The following is a 12,643-nucleotide window of genomic DNA, read 5'->3' as shown; positions in this document are numbered from 1 at the left end:
CTCGCTTCAAACCTCCACAACACCATTCCTGCGAACCACAAGATGGCTGCTGTGCCACATCAACTGATGGTCAACTCTGCTTACCAGAACTGCTTTCCTGAAACTGTATTCCATGGAGACTCACCTACAGTTGCGGAACTGCACGAGACCCACACTTGATCCAACCTTGAATGGAATCTATTTTCCCTATTGTTAAAAACTTTGGACTCGTGACCCCTCTCCCTCTACTCGCAGGTATCGCATTTTCAATGACCCCTCTGGAGGATAGCTGTCTATAGCAGAGATAGAGTAATTGGGAGAGGGGGAAAGGGCTGAGGGTCAAACATAGGATAAAAAACATATTTATATGTATGAAAGTAGAAATGGAACAGTATTGGTGACGACATGCTTGATTAAGACACTATGTAGTTTATCCTAGATGGGAAACTACACTTGGTGTGTTGTGATGATACTCAGGGAATGAGTGTTAGGCAATATAATTTAATATAAAAAAAGTAATAAGCAGGAGGAAAAAAAAATGCACATTTGATGACTGAAGAGAGTTGTATGGACACAACTGGGGTCTACTTTATAATATGTTCATTCTACTCCCTGGGGTTTATGCCTAGGATCAGATTTGGATACATGTGTAAGGATATGTCAGCTGTGCTAGCTAGTGGATATACTTAGACTAATTGAGTTCATTGGTAGAACAATTGAATGGGGGGGGCGGAAGGCATTGAGGGCAATCATGAATGTCAGGGACAATGGAGGAGGAAGATGGGACATGGCAGAGGGTGGGGATGGGGAACCTAGGATGGCAAAACAAAAGGCAAGGTATGCAGGACACAAAAATTGGGAAATCATTTGCTGAGAACATATATGTTGATGTGCTTGATTGAGCCAATGCACAGTGTATTTTGGATGGAAAATTCATATGTGTGTTGTGATGAGAAAAAAAAAATTTATAATAAAAAACAAAGTATAAAAAAAAAAAAGGAGAGAGAAGAGGATAAAGACAGCAGTGAACAATAGAGAGGCAGGATGTTAATGAGAAATAGATATGGTTTATTACCTGTTGATGATGACATGTATAGTATTCTCAACTGAACCGGTCTGGAAAGTATTTCATGATGGGTGAAGTCTTTTTAATAAGCAAAATGAGAAATAGTGATTGACTGTTTAAAAAAATTATAATAATAATTATTGGGAAAAGCATGGAAAAGATATTGAATGATAAAGCGGGGAGATTGATATCTCTGTATTGACTGACATGCATGGCATTCCCTTTTGAAAAAGCAATGGAAGTCAATGTAAAGTTATATGTAATCTAGTGTAATAGAAAGAAGATTATGATGATAATAAAATAAAAAAAAAAAGATCCAAATTCACATCTTTTTATTTCTTTACTGGGCATCTGTACATTCCAAAAGTATTTATTGAGAGTGACAACTAGTTGTCCCAAACTATGCTGGGTTAGTGTCATCCAGCAACAATAGAAGTGGTCCCTGCATTTGTGGACTTAAAATAAGCAGGAGCAATATTAACAAGGAAAGTATGGTGAGTTCATAAAAAGGATATAAAGATGTTGTGGAATGATCTACTTTAGGGAAGGGTATGGGTTAGTCTGAGCAATGAGAAAAGCATTCTTGGATAAAGGCTGCTAAAGCAAGTATGTGCAGATAGACAAAATGGGGGTCTAGGAGAGTGGGGCAGTTGAAGGGAGTGCAGCCTCATTTATAGCAGGTGCAAAGACCCTGAATGGTTCTATTATCACCCGCCCAGTGCCTACTATGTGCCAGGAGGTGGTCCAAGTATTTACTCTGTAGGCAGGAGTGATTATAAAACCTGGTGTATGAAAGAGGAAACTGAGGCAGAGAGTGAGCTGAAGTAATGTCTCTGTCACAGAGAAGACATGGAGATCCAACTCCATACATGTGGCTCTAGTATCTATGCTCGACTGCACCATCTACAACTCTAACCAGGAAGAAAATGACACTTTCAAGGAGTTGAAAGAAGGACCATATGCCTAGAATTGAAGCATGGTTTGTTCATAGACCTATGGTTCTTTTTCATCAAAATAGGGGAGAGGGAATATCCATTCAGGGTCTGTGTGTTCATATAACCACAAATTTCTGAGACCAGCTCTCTACTTACTGAACCATAATTTCTAGTCATGGATCCCCAAATCTTCATATTAATAATGCTTTTAGGTGATTAAGATGCAACAAAGTCTGAGGAAAAAACAGGTGTAGAGGTACAATTTCCTCTAAAGTTCTCCACCTTTCATAGCACACCTTAATTTTTATTTATTATTTTTTAAATTTATTTTTAATGGTTTACATTCAATTACTGTGATCATTACAGCATGCTAAATTAATTTTCCCATCATGAGTACACTGCATATTGTCTCAGTCAAAGATTTTACCATACATGTTAGTGCACCCTAATTAACCCATGTATATTTAATATATAAATCTTGGCCCAAGGTATAAACTAAACATGAAGGCAAATAGGATTGAAGCAAAAAGCGGAAGAAATCTGAACATTAAATCTGTGCTCTTTCAGGTCCCCCAGCTGCCAAGTGTAAAAAAGGATTATCTAGGCTTGAAAAGTTGGGGGCAAAGAAAGAACATCTAGGCTTAGAACTATTTTGATTACGATGCCAACCATATGAAAAATGAATTGAATCTCTGGAAATATGAATAAAATTTTAAGTTGCTTGAAGAGCAATCTTTTTGCATGTCCTGTGATTCTTCCACCTTTAGCCAATGCTAGAAGACTCTCAGAAAATAGAAAGAATTTTCTTGCATGTAGAACACATGGAACAACAGTGATTGAAGTAATCTCTTGTCACTAGGGTGTACTGGCACAACAAAGCTAATCTGCCTCCCTAAATATCAGGGTACTTCCATAGCCCCAGTACCAAGTTCTGACAGCCAGCAGAGTATGTTTTAATTCTACCTTTTTTTTAAAAAAAAAAAAACTTTTTAACAGAGGAATTCTGCTAAATCTTCAGGAATATGGAACTCAAAGAAATAGGTGAACTTCAACAAAGGTCCATGATTATAGTCTACATTAACTCCTTTATATTTGTAAACTATTTAAGAGCTTGAATTTTTCTTTCAGGTCCATTACCATTAAAATGCTGGTGTTATTGTGGAGAAAAGGGAACTCTCTTACACTGCTGGTGGGGATGAAAATTAACACAATCACTTTGGAAAATAGTATGGAGGTTCCTCAGAAAACTAAAACTAGAACTACCATATGATTCAGTGATCCCCGCACTAGATACCCCAGGGAAAGGGAATCAGTACAGCCAAGAGATACATGTGCTCCATGTTCATTGCAGGACTATTCACAATAGCTAAGCTATAAATCAACCAAATTGCCAACAACAGATGAATTGATAAAGAAATGTAGAAATGTGGTGCATGTCCATGATGGACTATTATCTAGCTACAAAAAATATGAAACCCAGAACCTGGAATAAATAAAGCTAAATGAAACAAGACGGTATGGTATTTATACGTCAGTATAAATACATACTATTTATTTTGACTTTTAAAAATTTATTTATTTACTTAACTCCATTTGTTATCAATAGTTTTTCATTTGACTAGAGAGAGAGAGAAAAGGAAAGTGAGAAAGCAAGCCACCAGATCTGGGACTTGAACTGTGACTGACCCTGTGGAAATTCAGCGCCTTTAACCAGCACATCACCCACTGGCCCCTATTTTGACTTTTTAATGGAAGTTAAAAGAGTCAATTGCAGGGAACCAGCAGTTAACGTAATGGCTATGTCACTGGACTCCCACATAGTCCACCGCGATTCGCATCCCGGACCTGGTGGCTCAAACTCACGCCAGGCGTGTGTGCATGCGTGCCCAAGATCCCGAGAGGAGAATGGAGGAGAAGAGATTGCAGCGTGACTATCCCCCCTGGGGAGTGATTTCTCGATTTCTGTCTCTATATCTCTCTCTGTCTGTCTGGAGAGCGCACATGCCCTATAGCGAAAATGTCTCCAAAAAAAAAAAAAAAGAGTCAATTGCACAAAGGTTAGGAGAGGTTGTTGGTTGTGGGAAAGCCATGCTCTGAAACAATATCATGACAAGAGAAGGCCAGAGTGACTGGATAAGATCCATTTTACTCTCCATCTTAGGGTTATTATTCTTTCTATCCTTTCTTCTTTTGGATATGCCTTTTACACTGTGGCAATGGTAAGATGCAAAAGACCAAGGCTCAGTTATGAAACTAAGAGAGAAGGAGGAAGTTTATAAGTTTAGATTTTAGGATAAAATAGAGTTAGGGGCTAGCTAGCTCATCAGGGAATTACAGTAAGCTTTGGGGAAAAGACCTGTTCTAAGGAATAGTGTCACTTAGCAAAATACTCCTGTGAATTCATCTAGAACTTCAGGATAAAGTATGCTGTATCATTGCCCTTCAAATACACCCAGCTTTATAAAGGACCACCATTAAGAATTATTAATAAGGGGTCAACAGATGTTGTAGTGGTTATATAACTAGACTCCCCACATGGCCACCTGTAGTTAGAGTCCCAGATCCGGTGACTTAAAATGCCAGGCACAATGTACATGTGTACATGTGTACCCAACTCCCAGGAAAAATGTAGAGGAGAAGGGATTGTGGTGTGGCCATCCCCTCCAGGAAATGATTTATCATTCTTACTCCCACTGTCTCTATCTCTGGCAAGCACACATACCTATGAGGAAAAAAAAATTTAAAAATGAATAATAATAATTAAAAGTTTTCATTGCCAACGTCTGCACTTGCTCAAGGATTTTTAACACGACTCTTCATTCATGTGCTTATATTTATGGGACATGTGAGCCTAGAACTTAACCCCTCGAGTCTAATGAAGATGGCTGGAATTGGGTTCCAAGCATATGAGGGACACAGAAATGATGATGACAATGGTGATGATGCTTCATATGGGATCACATTAAAATGGATGTTCATAATGCCACCAGGTGTAGAAGATGTGCACTCCTGCAATACATGCCAGTGAAATTGTGACATACACTATCTCAGTATGTTTTCCTTTCCACGTGCTGATGAATCTGAAAATGTATGGCTTCATTTACAAATTTGCTACCCTTGTTTCCAGGGTGACATGCCATTGGAAAAAAGGGGTGCTGACATTCTACAATCTCTAACTCAGTGAGAAAACAATCACATGGTTACAAAAGCACCAAGAAAGCAGAATCCACCCACCTGGTTGGCAAGACCTGGGGCAGGGTGTCCACTCGCTGAACGCAGTCACAGTACAATCTTTTTTGCATGGGAGGAAACAGGGGCGCACAGTTTCTGGCCGAGTAGAATCTGGACATCTGTCAATGTGAAGAGACCATGTCAATTCCTCCTGGAGATGGTAAGTGTTTTAGCACAAAACTACAATTTTTAAACAGAATATACAGAGACTCCCTTGGTTCTTTTATAGACAAGAGAAGAAAGACCCAGGGAGTAAAACCACTTGCCCAAAGGCTCACAGCCTGAGGCAGAGCTCGAAGCAGACTTCAGCTCTCTACCCAGAGACCAAAATACTTTGCACTGGATGAGGATAAAAGCATTCTTAGAAACTAATGAAAACTAGTGCCAAGCAAGTGTCTCACCATAAGCATCAATGATTTTTTTTCTATTCAGAATGAATAAATTGCAACATTTTTTGGAAAAGTGGTTTATTGAGGGTGGTATATCAAATTAATAATATTCTATAAAAAAGAGAACAATATAAAACAATAAATGGAAACATTAGGAAACAAAATTATTGAAGGTCACTTGAAAATACTATACATCTTTGATCATTTACAGAATTCTAGAGTATCTAAATAATTGGCAGGTGTTTATTTAGAACATGTGGACTGATGAGTTGGAGCAGGCCAGATATGACAGATGGCAAGGAGCAAGAACACTAACTAGCACTAACAAATTGCAATTCTGTTCTGCTGATGACTAAATTAAAGCCCATACTTGGGAGAAGAGAGATACAAGGGCCAGTGGTGGCTCAGTAGTAACACATGGCTCGAGTGGTGCTGGATCCATATGGCAGTTTATGGCTTTGGTTTTTCTATCAAGCTGTACACACAGATACACACACCCATGAGCCTGGCTGCCTGCAGTTTGTGGGTGAGGGAGAGGGCTCACGACATGAGACCCCGTAGATTTGTTCATACCAGTCTCTCTCTTTGTGTATGCGAGTCATTCTCATGAAAGAGATAAACAAACAAACAAAAAAACTACTACAGTCACTGGATTCACTCACCTGGAAGAACTAAAGTCTCAAAAAACAGTGAACAAAGTTTTGGTTTTTTGCTTGCTTGCTTGTTTTACAAGTACAGAGAGTTAACATCATTATCTTCTACAACACAGATTCACCGAGAATAGGAAAGCACTTCGAAACATAAACCTTTGTTTGTTTTAATTTTGCCAGAGGGTGTGCATACTCATTGGAGAGAGATGAAGAGAGAGAGAAAGAGGAGGGAAAATGTAGGAAAACATTTCCCCCTCCATGACCAAGCTACAATCACTTCTCCATTTCTCAGGATATTGGGAACGCACACACATGCACTCAGTGTGTTTGTCAGATCAATGGGGCTGGGACTCAAACTCTGCAGTCAGTTATGTGAGATCCAGCACTTTAACCACCACACCACAGATTGGCCATACATTTTTATTTTATTTTGTTTTGTTTGTTTTGAGAGGTTTTAGCTATAGGCACATGCACTCGCCAAAAAGACAGAGAGAGACAGAGAGACAGAAATGGAAGGGCATTGGAGAGATGATTATGTCATGAGTGAGGAGCTCTCATGAATGGGATTAGTGTTCAAATAAGAAGACATCTTCTCCATGTTCTCCTCTATGTAAGGACACAACAAGACAGTTATCAGGGAAACACAGAGTGCCCTCACCAGAATCCAATCACACTGTCACCCTGATCTTGGACTTTAGGCTCCACACCAAGATAAATAAATATTTACTGTTGAAGCTACTCAGTCTGTGTTATTTTGGATATAGCAGTTTGAACTAACTAAAACAAATGTTCTAAAACTATTAATCAACCAACACAATGTCAACATAAAGTGACAAGTTGAGAAAGGAGTTTATGCAAATGAGCTCAGGCTCACTTTCATGGGAGTGAATCAAGGATGAATATTTTAAAGTGACAAACACAGAGATATATATGAATGACCTGTAAACAACATATCATATAGAGTTAGGACATGTCTGAGAAGAAGGAGAATATATGGGGGGAGTCTTCAAAAGTTTCGTGGAAAATTAGCATTATAAAAATCTATGCATAAATATGTTTTAAATGCACCAAAATAAACTCATACTTTAATTCAATTTTCCATGGATTTTTCAAGGACCTTTTTACATGTATTTGCTTATATCAACTTGAGCCCATGGAATATATAGATAAGAAATGCATCAAGTGGTGGTGGTGGCAGGATAGGAGGAGGAAAGAGGTGAATAAGGGCAGGGGTAGTGCAAGGCTTCTCTCGGATCACCTTTTACATTGTGATGACCAGTGAATCATGTGCATGCTTGTGGGGGTGGAAGAAGAGAAACAAAGCAACTGGTAAGGAAGTGAGATACAAGTAGACTGACTAGGAGATGGTTGGGAACTGATTCCTTTCCAGAACCTATTGCTTCTGTATCATTTTACTTCCATAATGGAGGATGTAGTACTTTGAAAAAAATTAAAATGAAAAATGTATATGCTTGCATAAAATATTTCTCAATAAATTAACTTATTAGTGATATTAAGTGATATTATTATTAACTATCCTCATTATACACACATACACACACAAACAGTCTAAATAGATCAACTCAATATGCACTAACAGTAGCATAAAGGAAGAGGCTATAGTGCTATTTAAACAAGCTACCCCTGGAAAGGAAAATTTATATCATACATTAGTAGAGACAGCAAAAACACTAAAATCATTCCCAAGGCTTTTATTCATATTCTGAGGTCTACTAAAAATAAATTGAACTGCCTTTATTCTAACTCCTCTCCAGCCTCCCTTGGTAGATGACTAGAAATAAAAGAATGATTTGCGTAACGTTGCCTTCCTGTGCATTCAGAGGGTCATGGGATGCCCCCATACCAACCTAGCCACTGGCTCAGGCACTACACAATAACCCAGAAATATCTCTGTCGCTAGACTTCAAGTTTTCTTTTTAGAAAAGTTTCTTTCTTCTTCCATAAATAAGAAAGGGAATGCAGAGACAGTGACAGCACTCCCAACATGGTCCCAACACCATGAGCTATCCCAAGATCATAATCACTTGCATGCCTGGCATACTCCAGGGGAAAGTCTCCATATATGAACTCAAAACATTCTGTAGATCAGTCACTGTGGCACCGCTGCTAGGTCCTGTGCCCCTACTTCTAAAAACCATAGTGTTTATTTTATGTATTTTCAATCACTGACTGAGAAAAGGATTTTGTCATTTTTCATGCTGTTGTGTGTACACAAACTGTGCATACACTGATTTTGAACTCTTTGGTGGTGGAATTCTGTCTTACATCATAAAAACACCAGCAGCTTTTAGGTCCAGAAGCAGTAATACTCACTGGATGCTGCCAAGGCCACAGGAAAGGGTAAGGTTCAACTCCTGACCCACCCTAAAGAAAGCTGGGTATGATGACCCACATAAGTAGCCTCAGCTACTCAGGAGGCTGCGACTAGAAGCTTCTGAGTTCATAGCCAGCCTAAGCAAAAAAAAAATGATACCCCGTCTGAAAGAACGAGGCATGCTGGCCTAGGGCTGTGGTCCCAACCGCTTGTAAGATTCAGACAGAGGGATTGAAACATGGCGAGACTGTCTAAAAATACCCAAAACAAAACATCATACAGACATACCAATTCGTCTTAGCTCAGTGTAAATATTTAGCAACAGTAAGTAAATAATTGAATATTCTGTTGAGTCATCAGAAAAGTAATGAAGCATTTTTTTATAGAAAAATGCGTCATGATTTTTCTGACAATCAAATATATTACTGAAACTTGAAGACTAATAAATCCCTGAGGGATAGTAGGCTAGTTTCTCTAGCTACTTCTAAAACAAAATTGAAGCTTTACAACCCAGAGAATCATATTCACTTTTTAGTTAGTAAACAAAATATGGCCCTGTGACTTTTGTCATAATTCATACATTCTGCCTTCATCTAAACATTCTGATCCTGGATGGGCCATGCTCTCTAACAGAGGTGAACACATTCCATTTCAATGCACGTGTTTCCCTAGAATTGCACTGGGCTATTCTGTATCTGTTGTCTGTTGGTCACCCTGCAAGTTTCGGCTCTTTATAAACACTGTGCTGAAATGCATTGAATTAAGCCACAAAGACCTGCCATTTTTCAGCTCTACCTCCATCATCAAGATGCAGACATACAATGCTTCATCTTCTGATCAGCCATCCAACCGAGAAAGTGACGTATTCATCTCACTCAGCTAGATGGGGAAAATGTGCCAACTTTTTACACATTAAATGTTTAAATGGAGCTATTATTATTATATCTCACAAAAATGCCAGGTGTTTTCACATTAAAGGCAGAAAGTGCCTTATCAGAAACTTTGGGAGACTTTGAGTTGTGTATTTTTAATCTTTATTATTATTGGTTTTGCACATTGCCTCTGAAAAGACACACACACAAAGCATTGAATAGTGAAACAAAAACAAACAAAACCCCAGCAATATCCCAATAAGCTCTCTTCTCTGGTTCAGTTGTGCCTTAGCTAGTTCTCATTTTCTGATATGATCAGTTCTATTACTTATACAATGGTAACATTCTCACCTATACAATCACAATGAAACCGAAACACCACGCTGGGGATACAAGAACTTGCATGGAACCATGTGCCTCTGGGTGCCATGGTTTCAGGGATGAAACACATTCTTCTAGCTCACTCATTCCATGGGGGCAGGCTCCCTACTCTACCTTGAAGGCCATTCTTCCTAGAGGATATTTTTGTTATCCTTCCCTCTTCTATTGCCCTGTCCCCACCTCAAAGATTTTACTAGCGATATGATAACTATTTCACTGGAATGGCTTTCACATGAAAAAGAGAAAACATATATTTCTTAGAAAGGTCAGAGCAAAGGACACTTTCTATTGCTGATAGTCTCACCGGGTGCTTCAGTGGACACTAGGTATTATTTTCTTAGCTCAATTAATCTCATTAACCTCAAGAATTTTAATTAACTTTACAAAAGTCAATGTAGGCTGCTCATGTTTAGCAAGATTGTTCGGAGACAGTCCGTAAGAATTAAAACTAGGTTGTTAAGTCTCCAGACATTACCAGTATAAGAAGTAATTAGCAATGTCTTAATATGTATTTGTGTATGTATTAGGAAAGATATTTGTGCAACTGATTTTTCAGTGTTGGTAAACTACAGCAAAAGTGGAAATTACTCACTGTAATAAAAATATTTTAGTCTCACTTAAGAAAATTTTCACACAAATGCTTATTAGTTTATGAATTATGTTTTTAACCACATACTTTTGGTCCTGTGATTTTCTTTTTGTCATAGAACATGCATATTTAAGTTAACATTTTAAGGAAGCTAATGTACTCAGATCTTTATAAAAAACTGTTATTCAAAGTAATTATGAGATATAAAATTGAGGGCTATTTAAACATATAAATCACCTATTGTCCAAAAAGCCCTTTCAAATGTGACAATAATTTATTTGCATGGTGTCAAGCTCAACTCTAATGCCCCTTTGCTAAGAAATAAACAAATTACATTCATGTCAAGTGGATTTTTGTCATAATTCAGAACTAAAAAATTCTATGGAAGGGAGATCAGACTTCAGGCATGCTGAATCTTCTCATCACTATAATAGTTTACTGTATTGTGTGTAGGCTTTACTCCTACACCTAAGTTATATTTATTTGTATTTTTATATTTATCCTAATGTTACATACATCTTATTTTTAAACAGATGAAAATTCAGACCATAAATGAACAGTATCAAGTCTACCTTTCTTAGGTAAAAGAGTTCTGTCTGCTTAACACCTTTATAAATAGTTTAGGGTTTCACGCAACTCTTTGAAATAGTTTATCTCCTAAACCAGGTGATACAAAAATCCTATTGTTAATGTTTGTTTATAACTTGCATTGATTCATTCATACAGTCAATCCTTACAGTGCTAGAGTTAATAGGCAAGCTGAAAATATAACTGATACAAGTTGATGTCCCCAGAAGACCACAAGCCATGCAGAGTTAGATGTTGGAGAAGAAATAATATTTAGGAATTAAGATGAGTAGGTCTCATGTGTGACCTGTTCTTAACTCTTCATCACAGCCCTCTTTACCAAAATGTTATGATACACATTTTTTTTCCTGAAGCAAAGGAACAATTGTTTCTCTTGATCTTCTGTTCTTCATATCCAATCCTTGTCTAACCTCCTTATTCTAGTACACATAGGTCGTACTCATGAATGAATTATATAAATGTTTATGGAACACTAACTACATGCTAGGTATTGTGCTAAAAAAAAATTGGGCTGCAACAGGAAAAAGCATGTAACCCTAACCCTCTGGAGGCTGTGTTCAGGAGGAAAGAACGGAAAGGCCTTCCTGGATATGCTTCACTTTGAACCACAGTTTTCTCCACATGTATTTGCAGAACCATCTGCTCATCTGATGCTCCAGCAGCAGCAGGCAGCATCCAGCCCGTCTGCACGATACCTGCCATAAGCCATTCATTTTCTTTAATTGAGCTTCTGTGACGTTCTTCACACAGCCAATGTGACTTCCATGGCAGTGTGGCTATGGCCCAGAGCACTTCAACTTGGCACTGCAGATAAAACTATTCAGGTGTTCCAGTTGCTCCTGACAGAAACAAGAATTGAACTGGGCAGGAGAGCAAATATATTTGCCTACGTTACCAGGAAGGGCAAGGGTAACTCAAACGTGAAGGAGTGTAGTTAGGGGAGATGAGACCAGGGTTTAATGCTGCTGGAAATGGTTCTGCCTCTGTTTTGGCTTCTTTCTGAACATTAGCTTCACTCTCACTAACTTTTCCACCTAGCCAACCATGACTGTTGCAATCCTCAGTTCATATGTTTATAGCATCATGACAGAAAAAAGAAAAAAGTTTACTTTCATCTCGAAAAATCCTAAGTAAAGACTCTTAAGTTTCCTACTTAAGACACTGGACCTAAACTTTCATCAGTCAATCTTAGTGACCCACCAACTCTGTGCTTGGGGTGGGGTCTCCAGATAAGTTCATTAGGGAATCTCTATGGCTAGATCAGTTACCCAGTCTTTGAATAATTCACGGAGCTCTTCTCCTTTAAGAGCCTTCCAACATGGTTTTGAGAAAAATCTCTTTTGGCTCAGAGATGAAAGTCCCACATCAGAGTTTTCCAGTCACTCCTTTTTTCCTCCCATCACTTGCAACTATTCTTGATCCTTTTTGATATTTATATCCTAGTTCTCATGTTCATAATTTCCTACTGCCTTTTAAAAATTTATACCTCTACGGTCAGAGAGTGTAACATGGGTGAGATTATAACCTACTTGTAAGCATGAAATAGTATAATTCAAATGGATGGATGAATTCATCTGTTCACTGTAGGAAAATATCTGAGGAGTCTAAAGAAAAGACAAAATTCTGTA

The 12,643-nt window shown here is 38.2% G+C and overlaps 1 protein-coding gene across 1 annotated transcript in view; it reads right to left on the bottom strand.

Annotated features, from left to right (window-relative positions):
• The window catches only part of THSD7B (thrombospondin type 1 domain containing 7B), a 797,103-nt gene that overhangs the window by 426,432 nt on the left and 358,028 nt on the right, over nucleotides 1–12,643 (bottom strand). Inside the window, exon 9 of the mRNA XM_027768766.1 lies at nucleotides 5,215–5,330. Coding sequence (XP_027624567.1) covers nucleotides 5,215–5,330 — 116 coding nt within the window. The remainder of the gene's footprint in view (nucleotides 1–5,214; nucleotides 5,331–12,643) is intronic.

This window comes from Tupaia chinensis, unplaced genomic scaffold, assembly GCF_000334495.1.
Source record: "Tupaia chinensis unplaced genomic scaffold, TupChi_1.0 Scaffold147433_1, whole genome shotgun sequence".
In the NCBI taxonomy this organism is placed as follows: domain Eukaryota; kingdom Metazoa; phylum Chordata; class Mammalia; order Scandentia; family Tupaiidae; genus Tupaia; species Tupaia belangeri.
Note: the sequence above shows the minus strand (reverse complement) of the source record. Positions and strands in the feature narration are given on the sequence as shown.